This window comes from Geotrypetes seraphini, chromosome 9, assembly GCF_902459505.1.
Source record: "Geotrypetes seraphini chromosome 9, aGeoSer1.1, whole genome shotgun sequence".
In the NCBI taxonomy this organism is placed as follows: Eukaryota; Metazoa; Chordata; class Amphibia; order Gymnophiona; family Dermophiidae; genus Geotrypetes; species Geotrypetes seraphini.
Genome location: NC_047092.1, coordinates 33,471,192 through 33,495,674, shown reverse-complemented (window position 1 = coordinate 33,495,674; position 24,483 = coordinate 33,471,192). Strand labels below are relative to the sequence as shown.

Sequence of the window (24,483 nt, the reverse complement as noted above, 5' to 3'; positions counted from 1 at the left end):
GCTACCCTAGTCAGTGGCTTATAACTAAATACACTTCTCCCTCTGAATCCACGGTTTAAGTATCCACGGATTAGGTTATTCGCGGTTTTTTGTGTTTTTTTTTTTTTTTAATGAAACACTGCATCCCGGACCTCCCCGGAGCTTACTTGGTGGTCTAACGGGCTTTCGGGGCAAGAGCGATCTTCCTACGCTCCTACCCCGTGCAGATCACTCATACAAAATGGCTGCCATGAGTTCCCGTAGTCTCTCGAGACTATGATGGGAACTCCCCGCAGACATTTTGTATGAGTGATCTGCACGGGGCAGGAGCATAGGAAGATCGCTTCTGCCCCGAAAGCCTGCTAGACCACCAGATAAGCTCCGGGGATGTCCGGGATGCAGCATTTCATTTAAAAAAGGTCCGGGATTCCAGGGGGAAGGCGGGGGGTGAGTCAGAGCCAGCCCAAAAGTTATTTGCAAATTTTCAATATTCGCAGGCCAGCTCTGCCCCTAACCCCTGTGAATATTGAGGGAGAAGTGTCTGCGATTGCTCCTCAGCTTCTCTCAAGCTCTTCATTCAGTAATGCTCTATCCATTTCCAAGGAGGGAAGCTGATCTTTCCCTTCTGTTGCAGTGTTCAAATCTCTGTTCTGTGCAAGGATTTTTCTTGTCTGATCATCTTTCTTTAATGGAAATGTCTTATTATGATTTTATGTTGGACAGAGATATGTTAAAAAAAAAAATCAAAGCATAAAAACCAAAGCCTTTCCTTAAAATACATTTTAGAATATCTGATTGAATAGTGTTCCACAGACTAGAAATAGCTACAAAGAAAGCATGAGCTCGTATTGGGTGTTAGATCTTGAGTGGCATCTATTGCATGGGTTACAAGATGCTTTTGTGTTGTAAGTGGGCTGTATGATCTGGCACACATGTAGAACTTTGAACATATAAAGAAGATCTTTTTCTTCACCTGATATTGTTATTACGAATACACACCCTGCTATATTATTCTCTGCACAATGAATTCCTTTCCCAAGGTTCATCTTTATTTTAGGTTGTACTTCTGCCTCTTTGGTGTTTAGTGTATATTGCTTCATTCTTGTACTTAATGTATTTCTAATACTCGTGATCATTCTACCCTGCTTTTGCTTCATTCCTGTAGTTACTGAAGTCAGCTAGGAGAGGCTCCTGGCCATTTAAATCACTTATGCAGGATTATCTGGGGATATTTGTTAACCAGATAGTGCTGTTGGATATCCCCTCAACCATCTTTGCCAAAACCAGCTAGTTTGGGGGGGACTATGGGAGAGCTGAAACTTGGGCAATTAGTAGCAATTTTCAGTCTACTAACTTGGCTAAGTAACTACATAAAGGTAGGACAGCAAAGCAGCTGTTCCTAACTTTACTTGACAAATTAACTGGGTACTGATCTGAATATCGTCAAAATATATTTGACTTCCAGGTTGTCAGTCATACCTGGATATTCAGTACCGAGAGCCGTGCATGTCCTAGCATTGACTATCTGGGGTGAGTTTAGTCAATGATTGGAAACATCTTGGCAACTGCTTACCTCACAGGCTGAATATCGGGCTGCTACTATTTGGGTTTTTGCCAGGTACTTGTGACTTGGATTCGCCTCCTTGAAGACGGGATACTGGGCTAGATGGACCATTGTTCTGACCCAGTAAAGTTATTATGTTCTGAAGAGCCGGCTGTTACGGCCTCCGCTGATAGACCACTCGACTCTCTTTATGCTGGTTCAAATAATATGAATTTAATAATCAAACAGCAATAGCTTACAAGAACAAATCATATAACATACAGAGTAATAGAGCATACAGATCATACTGCATACAGAGTAATACAGCATACAGAGTAATAGAGCATACACCAGGCTGGCCAGACTGATGGAGAACTTCGGATCAGTTCTGAAACCTTGGTTCAAGGAGCTTTCTTTTATATGAGTTTGACAGCTCTGGCCCACGTTGGTGCATGTTACATTTCACATATTCATTATCTCACTTATTAATCTATTGATTGGTTAACATTTCTGAGTGATACTGTGTGTCACGCCCTTTCTATCTACATCTAATCTATTTCCCAGTAAATGTCCTGTTAATATACCAAGTTCCCCCTCTTGAATACCTGGGCCTAACTGCTTTCAACTCTGTGGTTAACTTCTCTTAAGTTTTCACATCGTTATTCTTGCGAAGCATCCCGTCAGCATCTTAGTGAAGCTTTCCATCAGCATCCTTATTCTTGTGAAACTTCTGGTAGCTGCTGGCCCTGCTAACTGGGGGGGTGGGGGGGGCAGGATTCCTTTTTCACTAGAATTGTTTTTCTTTCCAGCTGTGCCTTCTGTTTGACCTTGCTCTTTTCATAAAAGCAGAAGTGTGCCGTACAGAGCTGACAGCTTTTAGTCAGTGTGTGTTTTCAGCCATTTTGCTCTTCCAGCAACCATTTTAGGTTTTAGTTGTATTGGCCTGTTTCTGCTATATTGGGGAATTCTCAGGGGTCTTCACCTGGGCTTTTCCTACACAGGACTTCGCTTCCCTTCCTCAGTTCTTATTCTTTTGCATAGTGCATGTCATATCTTGTATGTAATCTGCATTGTACTTTACCTGGGATCAGGTGAAATATTATATCAAATGAATATAAACCCAGCATGTCAAATGACTGATCTTATGGGGGTTTTTTTCCAGACAGTTATCAAACTCTGGGAAACCAGATGTCCCTTGCTCTCTCTATATGAAAGAACTACAAGGCTTCATAGCTCGAGTTATGAGTGACTACTTTAAACACTTTGAGTGTGTGGACTTAGTTTATGACAACACAGAAACCATCGCACAACGAGCAATTGAAGTTTTTATTCGCAATGCCAGTCTGTTGAGACCTCTTGGAGAAGGTGGAAAAATGCGACTTGCTGCAGATTTTGCTCAGGTAATGCTAATGAAGATTAATCTATGCTTTCCTGATAGATACTACTGTATTTCTATATAGAACAGTGACCTCCAGTACCTTTCTGGCTTCTGCACAACTTAGTGGTGGTGTGTTGTAACAAACTTGGCATTCTTTAGTTCAGAGTTCAAGGGACACAATATGTCAGGTCTTGAGCGTGCATGTGTGTTTTGACACTTCTTTAATGCCTCTACTGGTGGTGCAATAGTAACACCAGGGGTGTTGGCCCTAGCAGGGAGAAGAGAGGAGATGTTAGATACATTGGAGGAAGGGGTATAGAGAGAAGGTGATATAAGATATTTGGGGTGATAGGAAAAAGAAGTTGTTGGACACTGGGAGGAGGAAGGAAAGAGAAAGGGAGAATACCTGGGAAGGATAAGGAAGATATGAGAAGATGCAGGATGATGGGGAAGGAGAGGTAGAAAAAGGGAGCTGGGGATGAGTTTGCCCCTCCAACCAAGCATTCTATTTAATCTTTCTTATAATTCTATCTTTTTTTCTTGTTTCCTCCAGCAAGTACACTTTCAATATTTTACCTCTGTAGGGTTTGTGTTACATCTAATTGGTATCAGAAATTGTAGCCAGAAAATTGTCCCTGTATTCGGTCATCTTCCAGGTATTCTAGGATATAGTTACAAATGTAGTAAGGATGTTTCCCATTTTATATATTTAAGGAAAATGCTTAGTTATATGGTTCATCAGATCTTGTTATTGATGTGAATAGTAAAACAAAACCCACAAATATAGATTGGAAAGAAAAGAGAGGCAACACGGTCCTGAATACAGTAGAATAGTTTCAAGTTTGTTTATTTTTGATATACCGTCTATCAAAACAAATGTCTAAACGGTGTACGATATAAAAAATTGTTGAGAACTGTTAAATGAGTAAATAAAAATAATATTGTCATATATTAAAATACTAGGCAAATTCACATTAACATACATGAGACAAAAGGGAAGTTGGGAAAGAAGTTGGTTAAAATACATAAAAAAGGGGAGGTAAAAGTGAATGAAAGGCAAAGGGAGAACACAAGATAATATTTTTAATAAAAGATGAAGTACAACATAGCAGCAACCAGGAAACCACTGAAGGGATAAATGGAAAAATTTGGGGAGGGGGGGTTTTGTTGTTTTTTTACATAATCATGTGACTCCCCTATTAAAAGAAGCACATTGGTTACCCGTAAATTATAGAATTACATACAAAATAGCTTTACTTACACACAAAACATTAATGAATAAAGCCCCTGTATTTTTAGAAAGACTCCTAATCCCTTACACTCCAACAAGATCTTTAAGATCTGAGGAGAAATCTCTCCTCTCATTCCCCTCAGGAGAGACACGATCTTCTCTCTCAGACTTGGAACTCGCTTCCTGTTTATATAAGGGAAGAAAAATCACTCAGTAAATTTTAAGGTCTCCTGAAAAGCTGTCTTTTTAAGAATGCTTTTTAGTGTGCTACTTGAATTCTTTTTTTTTTTTTTAATATTTAGATTTTTATTAGTTTTTCAGAAGATATAAAATGCACCAGGCAAAAAAACAAAAGGAATTGACCCCAAAATATCCACAAAGAAGAAAATGCAGAGAAAACCAAAAAAACTCTGTGGAGTGACGATGTTCCTAAATGGACTTTATTTGAAAGTGTCAGAGTTCCAAAGATACACTGAAATCATCAACATAAAATAAATTAATCCATATAAAAATAGGTTATCCACATAAAAGCCTTAAAGGACCTAGTCCACTAAGGATACAGGACCCAACACGGTCCGCGTTTCGACAAAAAGTCTTCTTCAGGGGTCCCTGGAGGTCCTATAAAGGTGAATACGTGGGAAACAATTGTGTGGTGAGCCGGAAGTGAGACACTGCTTGCGTTTGCAATAGAAACCAAATTACCCTTCCCATCTATGATATTTTTCTTAACTTTTAATTGATTCACTAAGGGCTTTAACAAGCAGAATAGCGCGCGCTAGATCTTAATGCCAGCATTGAGCAGGCGTTAGTTCTAGAAGCGTAGTGCAGGTAATTTCCTGCGTGCGCCCATAGTGTCAGGTATCCTAGTGAACTAGTACTACCTTTTGCAAAAGGTGATCAAAATGACAGGACTTGCTATGCAGCTTATCACAAAAAATTAGAAAACTTGGGATAACTTAAATTATACTTTTTGGTGGGAAACTTTATGCCAAATATATATGTTTGAACATATGAATTCGTTACAATTGGGACACTATAGTAAATTCAAGGAGATTTGGGGGCCCATTAACAAAATTTTGTAAGAATTAATTTTTATTAATTTCCCTTTGATTCATGAAAGAATGTTGAAAGCATCCAGGAGGGGAGGGTCGGGGAGGGGGCTGTTATGTACTTCTATATTATTTGTTCTGAGTGCTGTTTATTATATTATTTGCTTGTTAACCTGTTGCACTATATATTGGATTTTAAAAAATGAATAAAGATTTTATTTAAAAAAAGATGATCAAAATAAAATTTAAATGGGCAATTGCCAACATGATAGACTAAAAATAATTAATTTTCCTTTGGTCATCAACTGACTAAAAGGTTTTTGAGCTTTAAAAATAAGGTCTTTTAGTATTTAAACAAAAAAAATTTAGGAAAATAAAAGCTGGAGACTGATTCATGGATGGCAAGGTTGCATTACACTTTCCAGATATCCATAAGGGAATAGGGAAAAGGAATGGAGCTTGTATACCTCTTTTATGTAGTTACACATTCAACACAGTTTACATAAATACAGATATTTCTTTTGCATGCAGGGCAATGGAAGATTAAGTGATTTGCCCAGGGTCACAAGGAACAGCACTGGGATTCAATCCCAAAACCTCAGGGTATCAAAGCAACAGCTCTACCATTAGGCCACTCCTGTTAAACTATGCATGTAATAGTCCTTAAGATTTCTAGCTATCAGTTACTGGAAATTGGTATATCTTGAAAATTTTGCCATTGACTGGAAAATTTAGTTCTGAAGCTTTTCTATTCATTACTTAATTAGGACAGGGAAAGATACCATTAAAAATTTTCATTCATAGATAATTTTATCACTTAACCATGATTAAATCCAGGGTGCTTTACAACAGACTAAATACATATACAAAGAGTTCCTTCCTAAAAAAAAGCTTACAGGCTAAGGTAATGAGTGGGAAAGTAACTTGCAAAAGGTCATAGTGAGTGTCAATGGACAAAGGCAGGATCGTCACCCAGGTCTCCTGCTTTCAGTCCATTTTGTCAACCTTGGTAACCTCAGAATATCATATGTTAAATTGTCCTCAAAAAGACCTTGTAAGTTGTAGAAATCTTTCATCACATTCACTGGAGTTCTCTGACAAAAAACAAAATAGTATCAAAACCTTTATCAGAGGAAGAGGAAACATTTTGAAGGCAGAGATGCATGCTATAGTGGATGTAAATCAGGTTTTCAAAGGAAACTTAAAGTGGACAGACAGATACAACATCCATAAGAATTAGAACAAATGATAAATATCAGACATGAGAACAGAAAATGAGAGCAATGTCCTAATCTGTTTTCTAGTGCAATGTGTCTAGTGGTCTTGAATGCTAGGATCTTGTATCCCAACCAGCTAATTGTTTATGTATTTATTCAGTTTTCTATACCGTTTTCCCAGAGGAGCTCAGAACAGTTTACATTAAATTATTCAGGTACTCAAGCAGTTTCCCCTGTCTGTCCCAGCGGGCTCACAATCTATCTAATGTACCTGGGGCAATGGGGGGATTAAGTGACTTGCCCAGGGTTATAAGGAGAAGCTTGGGTTTGAACCCACAATCTCAGGGTGCTGAGGCTGTAGCTTTAACCACTGTGCCACACTCTGCTTGCAGAAAACTGTAGATCATGTTTTCCAACTCCTCCTCCTTCCCAGGGAGCTGCCCCTGCTTCCCTCAGTTTGTTATCTGCAAGCAAGTTGCTCAGAAGTGGGGGTTTTTAACTGCTCTGCCATTTTATTATTTTTTTAGTATTTTTGCTCTCTGAACTTTATTTTTTTAGTATTTTTGCTCTCTGAACTTTAGAGGCTTGGTGCCCAGAGGTTCCCACTTGATGGGACCTCTGCCTAGGAGAAGACACAGACTTGCATGGCGGAAGTCTGCTGCTAGCAGGATCAGCCTCTCAGGGATGGCTAGCTAGCCAGCCTTCTGGTATTTTTTAGAGCTCGAGGGTCATCCCCTGCGTAGCTGCTCACATCCCTGATTCAGTCAGTAGCTTGAGCACAGAGACTTACAGTGGGCCAGCTGCGTGGTCCTCTCCTCTTTTGTGACATAGTTTTCCGGGGGTTAAGGTTCAGTTCAACCTTGGTTCAACTGGCAGCCAGAAGACTATGTTTGTCCAGTGAATCTGTGAGGCAGATGTCTTCTCCCTTTGATTCCAGCTGAAATCCTATGCTGAAGCAGTGGCTCCTGCACTTGGCTGACCTGGAAGCCTTCCCTCTGATGTTAGAGATAAGGCTTCCAGGTCAGCCGCTTGTAGGAACTATGCCATGGCTTTGTGAAGAGAAGTGTGGCTGGTAGGAGCAGACCAGAGGAGGTAAACACCCGTGGGAGGGAGAGAGGCACAAATTTGAGATGCAGAACAGAGGGAAGGACAATGAGGGTCACATTGGAGGGGGTGTTGGCACAGGAAGGGAGAAGCAGGGTCGCGTTGCGACACAGAACGAAGGGAGGGAGCACAAACTTCAGACAAGGGATGAAAGGAAGGAAAAAAGGAGAGGGAGAGCATGAACTTGGGACATATGATGGAACAATGGAGGGAGTGAGGGAAAGAGATGCTGAGGTGGGGAGGGAATAGAAAGAGAGAATTGTTGGGAAAGTGAGATGATGCACATGGGGAAATGAAGAAAGAGGTGAATTGGGCTTAGGGAGGGAGAGATAAATATTGGGCATGGTGGTGGGAGAGGCATGAGGTATAGATGCATGGGGAAGAGAGAGATGAGAGGGAGAAATGTTGGACATGGTGGTGGAGAAGGAATAATGGGATAGATGAAACATAGAAACATAGAACATGATGGCAGAAAAGGGCCAGCGGCCCAACAAGTCTGCCCACTCTAAGGACCCTCCCCCCTAAGCACTTATCCCATTTTTTTCTTAAAATCGAGCATGTTGCTTGCCTCAATTACCTGAAGTGGAAGCTCATTCCAACGATCAACCACCCTTTCGGTGAAGAAATACTTCCTAGTGTCGCTATGAAATCTCCCACCCTTGATTTTCAACAGATGCCCTCTTGTTGCCGTAGGTCCTTTAAGGAAAAAGATATCTTCTTCTACCTCAATACGGCCAGTAACATATTTGAACGTCTCTATCATGTCTCCCCTCTCTCTGCGTTCCGAGAGAGAGTATAGCTGCAACTTATCTAGACATTCCTCTTACGGGAGATCCTTGAGTCCTGAGACCATCCTGGTGGCCATTTGCTGAACCAACTCCACTCTCAGCACATCCTTTTGATAAGTGTAAACCTCCTATCTTTTCTTTCTATTTAAACCACAATACTTATTTTGAGGTCTGTTTCGTTAATGTTCAATGTTTTTATAGACTGTATACTGTACAGGATCTGAGTTACATATAAATTCAACTTAAGAATGGTTTGAAAAGTGGAACTTGTTCTTAACCCGGGGACTGCCTGTACATAAAGGAACTTAGTCCATACATTTTTGAATAATCCAAGAAACAATAATTCCCATAATCCTTTCCCTTTCCTGATGCACCCTTCTGAAAGTTATAAATACAAGCTATAATTATTGATTCAAAATCTGACTACATGCAACTCCCAGTGTTGCTGAAAGAGGAGGCCTGACCGGGATGACATATCCTGTATACCATTCTACCTTCATCAAACTGATCATTTGGGATCTCCAAATGTGTTGAGATGGTGCATTAGGTAAGATCCATTCACGAAGAATAATTTTCTTTGTCACTGGAGATGCGGTATTCTGGGGGAAAAAAACAAAAATCTTTTCTCTGTTTAACATATTCCCTAATCACTGCAATGATCATACTTACAGAACTGATCAGTATTCTCAGTGTGTGTTGCCAGAATCTGCAGCCCATATTTTATTTCAAAATATTAAAAACCCTATTTTGCATAGAATGTTTCGTTAGAAAGTGGTGTGTCCACATTGGGACATTCACAATTTCCCAAGTATTTTACAAAAAGCTCTGTTGAATGCTAGCAGATACATGTTCATTTGACCACATGTACAAAGGATGCACTGATTTCATAAACCCAAAAAAGGAGGCATGCCCTAAAAAAGGAGGCATCTATATATGATCTTACAACATATGTGTATTTACTGCCACTTATATGATGAGTAAGTGCTGAACTTCATAAAATTACAAATACACCAATTAAGGAGTAGAGTAAATTAATTGAGGTGGTGTTAGAAACTACAGAGGTAAGCAATATTTCCCACTCTAACACTGTTGAGACTCCAGTTCCAAATAAGATAGCTGACAATTACAATTGTTCACAATAATTTCCCCTTTTCCCATCTACATGCTAGGGCATACCCCTGTGAAATCTAGACTGCCAGTTTTAGCAACATTTTCTTTCAACCGCTAAGCTGTGCTGCTATCCTGAATTTTCAGTTATTTATTTAACTTTTTTGTTTTTCTTTTAATCATATGGCATTCCAGGACATGTATCACGTGCTGTGCATTAGCCAGTATCAAACTTTGGTCTCCGAAAATGTTTTTTTTTTCTTGAGCTTTGTTAGGACTTGGGCCAAACCCAGATGAGGTTGAGCCAAGTTGACTCCGGATCTTGGAAAATACGTTAGCAAATTTGACGGCCTTCAAGTTCCTGGATTCACCCTTCAAATGACTCAGAGCAGCTGTTCACTGCTTACAGTCCTAAGAAGAAACATGAAAGCAATATTCAATTTATTTTTACTTATTAAATTGAAGATAAAATAAAAATAGCCTGCGGGTAAGATTTGCCTCTTTGCGGATGATACGAAAATCTGGTGTGACTAACATGAAGAAGGACCTGGCTTGAAGAATGGTCTGAAATTTGGCAGCTAAATTTTAATGCTAAGAAATGCAAGGTCATGAATTTGGACTGCAAAAACCCAAGGGAATGGTACAGATTAGGAAGTAAAGAACTTATGTGCATGACAGAAGAGTGGGATTTGGGTGTGATTGCATGTGATGACGTTAAGGTGGCCAAACAGGTTGAAAAGATGATGGTGAAAGCTAGAAGGATGCTAGGTTGCATAGGGAAAGGTATGGCTAGTAGGAAAAAGGAGGTATTGATGCCCCTGTATAAGACTTTGGTGAGACCTCATTTAGAATATTATATACAATTCTGGAGGCCGCACCTTCAAAAAGATATAAAAAGGATGGAGTCGGTCCAGAGGAGGCTACTAAAATGGTATGTGGTCTTCATCATAAGGCGTATGAGGACAGACTTAAAGATCTCAATCTTTATACTTTGAAGGAAAGGCGGGAGAGGGGAGATATGATAGAGACGTTTAAATACCTACATAATGTAAATGCGCTTGAGTCGAGTCTCTTTAATTTGAAAGGAAACTCTGCAATGAGAGGGCTTAGGATGATGTTAAGAGGTGATAGGCTCCAGAGTAATCTAAGGAAAGGTTGGTAGATGCTTGGAACAGTCACCCAGAAGAGGTGGTAGTGTCAGAGACTGTGTCTGAATTCAAAAGGGCCTGGGATAGGCACGTGGGATCTTCTCGGAGAGGGAAAGAGATAATGGTTACTGCGAATGGGCAGACTAGATGGGCCATTTGGCCTTTATCTGCCACCATGTTTCTGTGTTTCACCTTTGCTTTCTGGGGATCTCTGCCTCCTCATGCTTTTCAAAGACAATATAGCTTGCAGAAATGATGGTTCTGGAATATCAACAGTGACATTACACTACTGTTTCATATCTTTCTTTGAAAGCAGAGAGTTTAAAATTGTATAAGTTGGGTCATCTCTTCTTCATATGTAGGGGAGGAATAAAACCAAAATTGTAAGCATTATATCAGAAAACTTTTGGATCTTTCCCAACTTTGGGGGTCAAAAAGTATAATAGTCTGCAATTTGCATACATAAAAGGGCAAAATTTGTGCATGTCGATTCAACAAGCAGCTTACTGCATGGGGGTATGTTAAGTGCATGGGGGTATGGCAACATGAAAGGTGATCCATGATACATTACTGCTCAATACCATCAAAGTACCACAGGATATTTGTCCCCTGCGTATATAACATATTGTTGTAGCTTGTTCTATATAAGAACAGCTGTTTCAAGTAACCACATCTGTACTGTGAGGGGAGAGAGACAAGTGAGCCCCAGGAATGGTGAACATCTTTGTAGTTGACTGTAACTGAATTTTGCAGTTGAGAGTGGTTTGTGTAACATTTCTTTGTATTAGAGGCTTATCGAGTTTCAGTTTCTGCATCAAAATCCGAAGTCTGGATTTGGGATTCTGCTGACAATGCTTGTGCATTTTTGACTGAAACCAAAAATGTCCACCCTCCATCAGCCATTTGACCCCCAACTCCTCTGCCCTGCCACCACTCAAAGACCCTTACTAGGCATACCTTTAAATGACCTTGTGGTCTAGTGGCATCTTTTGTGCAAAAGCAATAGCCAGCCACTCTTGCCCCTGTAGGTTCCTCAGCAAAATAGTTCCCAAAACTTCCCATGGCTTCCTTCTGAGTCTGCTGCAGGAGATTCTAGCAGTCATGTTGGGATTGGAAGCAGCTTATTTTATAGAATACATGTGTACACACATAGAGGTGTAGTTTGAAAGCACTTAGGCTTACAAAGTTCCATAGTAACCCATGGACCTTTGTAAGTCACCTAAGTGCTTTGAAAATGAGCCCCACAGTGTATGCTTGCACATTTACATCTTCTTTGGAGCAGATGTAAATTTGTTTATTGGTAATTGTACACTGTTGGGGCTAGATTTAAGAGCCCATTTCATAAAGACACACAGATGTCTATTGCCTTTATAAAACATATCTTTATGGACTTTACCTATATGCCTGCCTTGAAATTATTTGTCTATAATCATTTTGCATTGTTAGTTGTTTTGTAGAAGTTAACATTTTTTTACACAGAATTCATTTGCAGGATTTTCATTATTTGCTACTTTGCATACGCAGTCTCAAGAAAGCATATTAGAAATGGATAAATAAATCCTGTAAGATCAAGAAGTAATAATTATAATTATAGAGTATCCAGGCTTATCCATGAAATAATACTAAAGAAGGCCACACCAGTATTCTTGCAAGATGATAATATCTTTACGTTTTTGTCATTGGATATTCACTTTTGGAGGGACAGAAATGGCAGCTCACTTTATTTATTTATTTATTTATTCTTTTCTTCTAGTAATAGATGAAAAACTAGCCTCAGAGGTTAAATATCTCAGGTGATTAAAAAAAAGGCCAAAACAAGGAAGAGAAAAATATGACTATACTAATTATGATATAAATTCACTGCCAGACTCTGGTCTGGCATTTTCTCATTTGTAAAAATACTGTTTTTTGAGTTAATTTCATTGTATTGACCTGGTATTTTGAAATAATTTATAAATTTTAATAACTTTCATAAAAAATTGAACAGTAAAGATCACTGTATTTTGATGTTCAAAAAGATTGTGCTACTCCAGTAAAACAATATTCTCGTAAAGGGAAGAAACTTCCCTATACTCATATCACATTAATTCTACATTTGCTTTCATATAATTAAACAATGTAATCATCTATGAGAATTTGCTTTACTTTAGAGATTGGTGTTTTGTCATGAAGTGTGTCTCTGCTTTACAACTACGTTTTTGTAGCGTTAGTAGAGCAGATGGCAGCAAAAGTAATAAAAATAAACAGAATTACAGTGTGCTGAACAAAATTTTATAACTAAACAAGTTAATCTAAAATATTCCAGATCTCTCAACAGGCAAGTATTTTACCTGAATCAAAATTTTCCAGGGGAGACTATTATAGTAATCTTTCAACTATAGCTTTTGCAGGTTACTAAAAATGAATTATAGTTAAGAACAGCATGGATCTTTCCTATCTGAGTGAATTGTTAAAGTATGTCTGTACACAAGATGAAATGCAAGCAAGCTGTCAGCTTTAGCTAGTGTGTCTGGATTGCAGAAATTTGGCAAGTAATATTAGCAGATGGCTCTTTTTATTATAATTGTTATATGCAGTGCAATAAGAATTGTATGCTGAACCTTAGGGTACTGTGTCCATTCTCACGAGCATACTGCAGAAAGATGTCAATCACAGCTTTTGAGACCTCCTCCATCTCCCAGGAGCTTTCCTCTTCAGTTTTTCTTTCTGCAGGTGAGCATGAAGGTGTCTTCTGATCTGCTCGGTTTATTTATTTATTTATTTTTATTTTGCGATAGTTTTGCATTTTTTCGCTCTAGTTGATCACTTGATAAGGATCTACTCAGCCTGCATGGAGAGGAGCAGATTTGGGGATCTGTTTCAGCTGGACTGCTAAAGATTAGTGAAGCTCAGGGTCCGTTCCTTTGGTGTTGCTCGCGCATGGGGCTGGAGTATAAGCTATTTAGGTGCTAATAGCGTTCCTTCAGGGCACTCATGGTGCCGGCTGCATTTCTTCTTCGTGATAGGTCTGGGGGGTTGAGGGTCAGTCCGTGGAGGTCCGACCAGCAGCCCGAAGATCCCAGCAAAGTGGCTGAGTGACTGGAAGCAGAAGGCCTCTCCTAGAGCATGAGAGGAGCTGAAGTAGGCAGCAGCAAGCACCATTTCCCAGGCATATGGTCTGTGAGTATGGCTGTGACAGCCTGCAGGAAAGATTTGGGGGGGGGTTGTCATCAAAAGCTGTTTTAAACTTTTTCTACATCTAGGGCCCTGGTCCCCCTCCCCTAAAATCCTGTTTTTTGCAGTTTTTGGTCAGCCCTAAGATGATTTTAAGCTGCTTTTTAGCACTAAAATTCATCAGCAGTGGCCATCTTGGATTTTCCCGATTTTTTTCCTAAGTTTCAAACTTCTCCAAAACAGCTCATTTTGCTTCCAAAGTGTTAGGGTGGAGTTCTCTGACTCTAATACCCCTGTATCATGTCTTGCTTGCAAAGGATGGGTGGCGGAAGATCGCCTTTCCACTATGTGCCATGTTGAGCAAATTGGGGAGGCAGGAACTTCAAGTTTAGCTCCCACGTGGCCTCTGAGGCATGGCACAAAGCTTTTAAGCCTGTTAGAGGAGTAAAAATTTCCCAGGAGCCCCAGAGCAGCAGCATAGCGCACCAAACTGGTGCAGAAGCTCCACAGCCAAAGAAGAGGCATCTCCCTTCTAAAGTGGAAGGAGAGTTGCCTACTAAGGCCTTTACCCCAGAGTTCAATAATCTGCTCTGGAAGACGCATGTACAAGGCCAGAATTCACAATTTAGGTCTGCTGAAGAGCAACCCTTGGCGCATGCATCTAAGAATACTCAGAGTGCTTCTTTTATGAGAGCAGAACTCCTCCCTCTGATTATCAGTCAGACAGGTATTCAGGGGGCAACAATTCAGTCTTGATCCCCTTACTGTCTCAAAGTGAGGCCTCCCTGATGGGAGATTCGGCCTCTTATGTAATCTAATCTAATCTTTGGTTTATATACCAGGTCATCTCACAATGGAGCTTGACTCGGTTCACATATAATTAACACTAGAGTACATAGCAGAAAACATAGGAGAAGTAAGAACTAATTTTAAAAAGTACATAAGAAAAGCATAAGAAAAATAACTATAATATTGTCATTTCGTTGAGACTGTAGTTAAACCATTTAAAAATTGCGAGAACAACAAAGTTTTCAGGAATTTATGTAGAGGATAAGGATGGAGTCCCGGCTGCGGACCCGGGAGAGGATCCCTCCTTACGGTGACTGTTCAAGTCTTCGGCTGTGCCAGATATTATTACTGAGTCTCTTCATAAACTCAAGATTGATCCACCTCGGCCCCAGTCATCTCAGTGTTCTCTTTTGAGCGGGGTCTGATCTCAGCCCATGTCCTTTCTGTGATACCCAGACATGAAACTCCTGGTTACAGATCCCTGGGAGGTCTCGGAAGGCTCCCTCAAAGGGGCAAAAGCCATGAGTAGGCTATATCCTCTGGATCAAGACTTTCAGAAAATGTTTGCTATGCTAAAGGTAAACTCCCTGGTGGCATAGGTGACTAAACTCACATCCTTATCCAGTGAAGGAGGAGTCATGCTGAAGGATACACAGGACCGCAGAGTGGATATGGTCCTCAGGAGGCAGTTTGAGGCCCTGGCCCTAGGAGTTAAGGCAGCATCAGCTGCTTCTTTCGTAGCACACACCTGCCATTCACACCTGCAAACCCTGAACATGACAGTGGATGAGCCATTACCTCAGATCGTTCTGGCAGGGGTTGGCTTTGTTGCTGACACACTTTATGATGTAATTAGAGTCATGGCGAGAGTCTCTGCATACTCCATCTCTGTCCAACACATGATGTGGATCAGACAGTGAGTGGGTGATTCAACCTTCAAGGCTATGCTTAGCAGGCCTCCCCTTAAGGAACAAATGCCTTTTGGCAAAGGCTTGGATGATCTTATGGCCAGTGTGCAAGATCTTCGTCCCAAGTCCTTACCGAACAGCAGACCTCAAGCATCTAGAAGCCAGAACCGGAATGCCTTTTAGGATCCCAATATTTTCACCAGTACGCCTCAGAAGGCTCACCTCAGAGAACCTATCAAGGTTCTGGAGAGAGATATTCTGGAAGCCGGAAAATCCAAAATACAGATTCCTGGACCACAACTGAAGCCAAGAAGCTACATTGAAGCCAGGCCTCCAGCCACCCTTCAGAAAATTGGAGGTCGGCTCTTGGATTTTCTGGAGGCCTGGGAAAGCATAATAACAGATCTTTGGGTCTTGGATATTGTCATAGAAGGTTACAAGATAGAGTTTGCATACCCTCTGTTTGACTGGTTCGTGAATTCTCCAGCAGGCTGATCGGATCGGGAGGACCAAATCTGGGCAATGGTAAACAGATTGCTGGATATTCAAGCCATATAACCAGTTCTGGAAAAACACTCTGGCTCTGGCAGATACTCAATATGCTTTTTTGTTCCAAGAAAGATTCTGACATCTGGAGGCCTATTCTGGATCTCAGACATGTCAATGCGGCCCTGAGGATTCCGTGTTTCCAGATGGAGATGGTGAGATCTGTCATTGCAGCATTACAACCAGGGAAATTTTTGGCCACCCTGGATTAGATGGAGGTTTATCTCCACATTCCAGTTTTCCCAGCACACAGAAAGTTCCTGAGATTTCGCATGTTGGAGAATCACTATCAATTTTTAGTGCTACCATTTGGGTTGGCAACGGCAACCTGGATGTTCACCAAGGTGATGGTGGTGATAACAGCTCCTCTCCACAGAGCGGGCTGGCTGGCTGGTTCATCCTTATCTAGACGACTGGCTCATTAGAGCCGCCTCTCGAGAAGAGGGAGTTAGAGCAATGACAGCAGTTGTGCATAATTTGCAGAGTCTGGGCTGAATTGCAAACTTTCAAAAGAGTCCAAAACTTTCAATAGAGCCAGTCTTTGAAATACCTGGGAGTTCTCTTCATGGCGGAAGGCCAAGTTTTTCTACCAGAAGCACACAGAAAGAAGCTTTGGGAGCAAATTATGAACCTCCTATAGCGTGGCACTACACTACAAGTGCTGGGCTTGATGGTGGCTGCCATAAAAGTAGTGCCCTACACAACGGCACATATGCGTCCACTTCAGGATATGCTGTAGTCTTGTTAGTCTCCCTAGAGAGACTTCCTCTATCCTGAATGGAGGCAGCCTGAAACAGCATGAGCTGGTGGCTCCACTCCCAGTCTCGAGCAAAGAGGATTCCACTTCAAAAGGGATTCATTGGTCAGATTGACAATGGATGCCAGACTGTTCGGCTGGGTGGTGCACTGCAGTGGCCGCCTGGTGCAAGGGAAATGAACACCATCCCAGTGGAAGTGGTCGATAAACAGGCTAGAACTGAAAGCTGCCCGCCTGGCTCTGGTAAACCTACAGTCGGTGCTGGAAGGCAGAGCCGTAAGAGTATTCCTAGAAAATACCACAACAGTGGCCTATGTCAACAGGCAGGAAGGCACCAGAAGCACATCGCTCCAACAAGAGGTGAAGCTACTGTTCACTTGGGCAGAAAAGCACCTGCTGGCTATCACGGCAGCACATGTAGCTGGAGTGGACAATGTGCAAGCAGCTGCCTCAGCAGACGGACATTGGGTCCGGGACAGTGGTCGTTGGCCCTGTGGGCGTTCCTAGACATTGTAGGACATTGGGGTGTTCATCGTTCGATCTGATGGCAACAGCACGCTACAAGAAAGCACCTTGGTTTTTCAGCCGAAGATACGAGACTGGATAAGAACATAAGAATTGCCATATTGGGACAGACCAAAGGTCCATCGAGCCCAGTATCCTGTTTCCAATAGTGGCCAACCCAGGTCCCAAGCACCTAGCTAGATTCCAAGAAGCAAAACAGGTACTATGCTGCTTATCCTAGGAATAAGCAGTGGAGTTCCCTAAGCCATCTCAATAATACCCTATGGACTTCTCTTTTAGGAAATTATCCAAACTTATTTTAAACCCCGCTAAGCTAACTGATTTCAGCACATTGTCTGTCAATGAATTCCAGAGTTTAATTACACATTGTGTAAAGAAATATTTTCTCCAGTTTATTTTAAATCTACTAGTTAGTAGCTTCATCGCTTGTCCTAGTTTACTTCACCTGCCAGGTCTTTGGCGCCAGCATTTAGTGGCATAAATGCTTGTGCCTAAAATTAAGTTCGAGAGTGCAGAATTAAGCTAATATTTTATAAAGACAGTTTTGCATGGAGCTGCCATTATAGAATTTGCACCTGGCTTGCAACTTCTCAGTGCCTAACTTTGAGGACCTTTTCTGTATTCCCCCTGAATGTATTTTGCATATTACTTTGTGACATTATTAGGAAAAGATGGAATATCAAGTGATAATAAATAAATAAATAATGCTGCTGCTGCTTGGAAATCCTGTTCTTGGTGCATAAAGTGACCGTCTCCAGTCATATATATATTTGCATTATAATTATCAACTTTGCTGAAGTCTGTCAATTCAGATGGATGCTTTACTCTGTAAAGATAGGCCAAACTTCAGCCAATGCACTAATTGTTTTTCTTTTATTTACAGATGGAATTAGCAATTGCCCCACTCTGCAGACGTGTGTCCGATCTAGGAAAGTCCTATAGATTGTTGAGATCATTCAGGTGCGTAAAAATTACACTGTGTTACAAAGATGAAAATCAATATTATGTTTCACTTTTATTTATTTACTAGTCTTTAAGCCTTTTACATTAACAGGTGCTAGAATATATGTCTGTCTGTCTGCCTTTCTGTCTCTCTCCCTACCCCTGTCTCTTTCTTTCTGTCTCTCTCCCTCCCGCTGTCTTTCTTTCTGCAGCCCCCCCTCCACCCCCACCCCACTTCCCTGTGCAGCAGCCGCTGCAGCATTCCCTCCCCCCCACTTCCCTGTGCAGCAGCCACCGCAGCATTCCCTCCCCTTCCATTTCCCTGTGCAGCAGCAGCAGCATTTCCCTCCCCCCACCCCACTTCCCTGCACAGCAGATGCAGCAGCATTCCCTCCCCCTCCATTTCCCTGTGCAGCAGCAGCATTTTCCTCCCCCCACACTTCCCTGTGCAGAAGCCGCAGCAGCATTCCCTCCCCCTCTACTTCTCTGTGCTGCTGCAGCAGGGGTATTTCCCTCCCCCCTCCATGTCCTTGTGCAGCAGCAGCAGCATTTCCCCCTCCCCCTTCCCTTCCTGCAGTCTGGCCGGCTCGCTTAGTCCCTTGCCGGAGTTATTTTTAAGTTTAAAGGTGCCACGGCGGCTCCTCTCATGATCCCCACCTGCATCAGAAGCCTTCTCCGATGCAGGTGCGGCTCGTGAGAGGAGCCGCCACCGCAGATTTGAACTTAAAAATAAACTTCGGGCGTGGAGTGTAAGGGAGCCGGCCAGACCACACAACATTACCTTGGGGTCCGCAAGTGTGGGGCCGTTGTAAGCGCGCATGCGCACTCCTGCCGGCCACGGACCTACAGATCATGCAGGTAGGAGTGCGCATGTGCGCTTAGCATTTTATTATTATAGATTCTTTACTACATATATGTTACTGTCTGTGGGGAAAAAGTGATTTAAAGCCAGCAGAAAAAAAAATGAGGTTTCATTGAATTCTGTTAGAGCAAATACTTTATAATACAATAGTCCATATCCCATCCTTTTATGTGAAAATTAAGTTACAGAAGTTCAAACATGTAACATTTTGGATCCGCTACTTTAGTCACCTTTTCCCAGAGACAGTCACATATTTTATTGATATTAAGAACATAAAAAGTGCCTCTGCTGGGTCAGACCAGGGGTCCATCATGTCCAGCAGTCTACTCATGCGGGGGCCCACCAGGTCCAGGACCTGTATAGTAACCCTCTATCTATACCCTTCTATCCCCTTTTTCTTCAGAAAAATGTCCAAACCCTTCTTGAACTCCAATACCATACCTTGTCCTATCACGCCCTCTGGAAACGCATTCCAGGTGTCCACCACCCGTTGTGTGAAGAAGAACTTCCTAGCATTGGTTCTGATTCTGTCCACTCTTAATTTTTCCGAATGGCCTCTCGTTCTTGTAGTTTTCGAAAGTTTGAAGAATCTGTCCCTCTCCACTTTCTCTATGCCCTTCAAGATCTTGTAAGTCTGTATCATGTCCCCTCTAAGTCTCCGCTTCTCCAGGGAAAAGAGCCCCAGCTTCTCCAATTTTTCGCCATATGAAAGGTTTTCCATGATATTGTTATTCTGGCAAAATCCATTAAGTGCATTGGCAGCATATTCTCTTTTTTCTACTTTACAGTAATTTGAACTTATAGATTTTTATATTACTTATGTCTTCCAAATGAGTGTGTACTTTGGTTCTGATAATAATCACTATTGTAAGAGTCTAAAAGAGTTCTTTACAAGTGTAATTTTATAAGCAGTAGGTGCCTGTAAGTGTAGTTTATAAAAATACAAAAACGCCTATGTCTTTATAAAAAGCCTTCACAAAAGCTGTCAGAATTGTGGCTAAAATGTGACTAAATAAGTTTACACCACCATCTTTATAAAATTACCTTTTTCAAGTGTAGTGGTTATAAGTAGTCTTTTAGCGCACTCTTCTTATAAAATGTTTTTTTTTTATGTTTATTACAGCAGTGGCATTAGAGGGATCTGAGGAAGATTTTTATACCACCTTCCCAATCCAAAAAAGTCCAAAGCAGTGTGCAAGCAATAAAAAGAAAAAGTACAATTGCAAAGAAAATATTTTTTAAAGTAATATCTCATACACTTTAAAATAATGAGAGTACTAACTCATCTTTTTTGACTCATATGCATGATATAATGTATATACTTGTGTATTAGTTGAAAAAATGTTAACCTTAAATTGCCCCCAGTAAACCAGGGTTTTCCTATCTATGTGGTACAGCTCCATAGTGGCTAATAAAATTACCTAGAAATCACCCACCCCCTCTCAGTGGCGTAATTTGACATCTCTCCCTCCATTTCTCTCCATATTCCAGCCCACAGTTCGGCATCTTCTCCTCTATTTCAATGTGTTCTGAATAGTGGCAATGCAGCGATATACCGAGGCTGCCTGCTGTTTGTTCTGGAACGCTCCAATTTGACCTGTCCCATCCTTGCAGAAAGAGGAAGTTGAGTCAAAGGGAGCACTCTGGATCAGGTTGCAGGTAGCCTGGAGTATCGCTGCACTGCTCTTAACTGGTGTGCTGCTGGAAATTCTTTGGTTCTACATGAGCTCTGCCCCTGCCTCCACAATCATCCCCCCTCCCTTGATTCACGTACAGCAGTGCCTTCACAGTTAATATGGGAACCCTGTGTGTAAATACAGACTCTGCTGCAGAGCTGTGCTATGGCGTTTTCTCTGTGATACAAAGCAGCTTCTTCATAACAGTCCCCAGAACAAAAAGAATTAATGAAGAAGAAACCCCTACCCCCAAAATTCACACTGGTCCTCTTTGTCTTTCATCTTTGAGAAATTTTTGATTTTCTGACATTGTCACATAAGGACCTCTTATATTTCCTCTCTTGCATCCCTGGTTAGGCACGTCAGTCATTTGCAGCATCCCAGGTTAGACATTTCAGTCATTTGCAGCATTTTTTTTTTTTTTTGCTTGCTTCCCCCTCCTCCCCATTTTTGAGTTGCTTAGTATCCTGAATGGTCGTCTTACTCAAAATTGATTTTTTGTTTGTTTTCAATAACTGCAGCATATCCCAAAAAAGATCCCCAGAGACTTAAAAAAAAAATGTGAGTGGTGTGATAAGGCTACATCCAATGTGGTTACCCACAATTGGTCTTATAGTGCCTTGCGGTCTGACAAAGTGAGGGATATAAAACTGTAAAGGGAATCATGGAAAAATATTTGGCATATCAAAGTACTGTCTAATCCATCTATTTCTGCATTAGAACCATTGATCTCAAAGCTGCTGCTGGAGATGCTTTGGCTTTGACAAGTGTTTTGATAACCTATTATTTTGAGCATTAATAAAGGCCATTAAGAATGGACATTGACCAATTCCCAACAGATGAAAAGGAAGAATTCAGATTTATTTATTTCAAGCATGTGATGAAGACAGAAACATCAGCAATGAACCCTGTCAGGATACAATATCATTAGAGAACCAAGATATTGATAGTTGCTGTATCCTCAAAGTACCTCTGAAGAGAGGTTCATTCAGCCTTCTTGATGCTGGAACATAAGAACATAAGCAGTGCCTCCGCCGGGTCAGACCATAGGTCCATCCTGCCCAGCAGTCCACTCCCGCGGCGGCCCAAACAGGTCACGACCTGTCTGAATCACCAGAAGGGGCCCCCTTGCCACCTTGGTTTCCCATTGAGTCCTATCTTCCCATCGAAGTCCTAACCCTCCGGTCTTGCACATGCACTACCTGGTTGGGTTTCTATACTTATTACCTGGTTAGCTTTCTATACCTGTGTTACATCCCAGCACCTCTCTCAGTATCCCACGATCCCTTTATCCCTCAGGAATCCGTCCAATCCCTGTTTGAATTCCTGTACCGTACTCTGCCTGATCACTTCCTCCGGTAGCGCATTCCAGGTGTCCATGACCCTTTGGGTGAAAAAAAACTTCCTTGCATTTGTTTTGAACCTATCTCCCTTCAGTTTCTCCGAATGCCCCCTCGTACCTGTTGTCCCCTTCAGCCTGAAGAATCTGTCCCTATCCACCCTCTCTATGCCCCTCATGATCCTGAAGGTCTCTATCATATCTCCCCTGAGCCTCCTTTTTTCCAGAGAGAAGAGCCCCAGCCTATCCAACCTCTCGGCGTATGGGCAGTGTTCCAGCCCTCTTACCAGTTTCGTTGCTCTCCTTTGGACTCTCTCAAGTACTGCCATGTCCTTCTTGAGGTACGGCGACCAATATTGAACGCAGTATTCCAGATGTGGACGCACCATCGCTCGATACAATGGCATGATGACTTCCCGCGTCCTGGTTGTTATGCCCCTCTTTATGATGCCCAGCATCCTGTTGGCTTTTTTCGAGGCTGCTGCGCACTGCGCAGATGGCTTCAGTGATGCATCCACCAGCACACCCAAGTCTCTCTCTAGACTGCTGTCTCCTAGCAATGCCCCCCCCAATTTGTAGTTGAACAACGGGTTCTTTTTCCCTATATACATGACCTTGCATTTTTCCACGTTAAAGCGCATTTGCCATTTGTTTGCCCAGTCTTCCAGCTTGTCCAGGTCCCTTTGCAGGTCCTCACCCTCCTCCCTGGATCTAACTCTGCCGCACAGTTTGGTATCGTCTGCAAATTTTATAACCTCGCACTTTGCTCCTTTTCCAGGTCATTGATAAATATGTTGAAGAGTAACGGCCCCAGCACCGATCCCTGTGGCACACCGCTCGTGACTCCCCGCCAGTCAGAATATTGTCCCTTTACTCCGACCCTCTGCAGTCTACCCGACAACCAGTGCTTGATCCATCTGTGCACATCCCCTCCCACCCCGTGGTTCCACAGCTTCCTAAGCAGCCTTTCATGTGGCACCTTGTCGAAAGCCTTTTGAAAATCGAGGTAAATGATGTCTATGGGTTCCCCATTGTCCACCTGACTGCTTATTCCCTCAAAGAAGTACAAAAGGTTCGTTAAGCATGACCTTCCCTTACAGAATCCGTGCTGGATTGTTCTCAGTAGGCCATTTCTCTCGATGTGCTCGCAAATACCATCCTTGATCATAGCTTCCACCATCTTCCCTATAATTGAAGTCAGGCTCACCGGCCTGTAGTTCCCGGGGTCACCCCTCGATCCCTTCTTGAAGATAGGTGTGACATTCGCCAGTTTCCAGTCCTCTGGTACCTCTCCAGTTTTCAAGGATAGGTTGCAAACATGCTGGATTGTGCCCGCTATTTCTTGTCTTAGTTCCTTCAGAACCCTTGGGTGGATCCCGTCTGGGCCCGGCGATTTGCCGCATTTTAACCTGTCTATCTGTTTGAGGACATCCTCCTTACTTACCTCTATGTGTTCCAATTTTTCAGCCTGTTCCCCACTTATGAGCTCCTCTGAATCCGGTATGTTAGATGTGTCTTCACTCGTGAAAACCGACGAGAAGAACGTGTTCAACCTCTCAGCTACCTCTTTATCCTCCTTAATCACTCCCTTCCTATCCCCATCGTCCAACGGCCCCACCTCCTCTCTCGCTGGTCGCTTCCCCTTTACGTAACTGAAGAATGCCTTGAAGTTCTTCGCCTCCCTGGCCAGCCCCTCTTCGTAGTTCCCTTTTGCTTTTCTAACCTCCCGGTGGCATTCCTTTTGGCATTTCCTGTGCGCCTGGTGATTTTCCTCCGTTGGGTCCTTTTTCCATCTCCGGAAGGATACTTTTTTGTCATTTATTGCCCTCTTTGCTTCTGTTGAGATCCAAACCGGGTCCTTTGATCGCTTGTTCTTGCCGCCTTTGGGCGGGTTGTATCAACTTCCAAGGACCTGAGACCAGGCCAGCAATATACCTCAAGTGGCTCAGAAGCATGTAGCTTCACTTGCTGCTTCCTCTTTGAGGGGGAGCCTCAACTTTGATGCTATTGAGATCAGAGTGTAGGATTCAGTAGTTTATTCTCATGATCCTTGCTTTTCCTGAAAGTGATTCAATAACACCAAGGTTTCATAAGGTATTGGAGTCAGTATCAACTAAACTGAGGTCCATCTTCAATTCAGTGGAGAAGGAAATTTATCCTGGCAAAGCTATACGCTAGTACCTATACCCCTTCTGTCAAGTGATGCCCCTAATGAAGCACTGAGATCTGGCTAGGTTCAGAATGGCAGCATTCCTGAGATTCTGAATATGACACTATGACTCCACTGGCCTTATGAAAGGAGAATGTCTCCGCAGAGGACCTCTTCTTCATTGATTCTATAGAAAAAGTGGATGAGACCATTTTTGTAAATTAGAGATGAAAGAGGTACCCAGGGCAGAAACATTGGATGTCCTTTAATTCCTCAATCTTTCCCCCACCTCT

General features: G+C 42.1%; 1 protein-coding gene across 2 annotated transcripts in view; it reads left to right on the top strand.

Moving 5' to 3' along the window:
- The window catches only part of COG5 (component of oligomeric golgi complex 5), a 342,545-nt gene that overhangs the window by 289,510 nt on the left and 28,552 nt on the right, over window positions 1–24,483 (top strand). For both annotated transcript variants that reach the window (XM_033957896.1, XM_033957897.1), the window contains exons 18-19: window positions 2,685–2,922; window positions 18,106–18,182. In XM_033957896.1, the coding sequence (XP_033813787.1) occupies window positions 2,685–2,922; window positions 18,106–18,182 (315 nt within the window). The remainder of the gene's footprint in view (window positions 1–2,684; window positions 2,923–18,105; window positions 18,183–24,483) is intronic.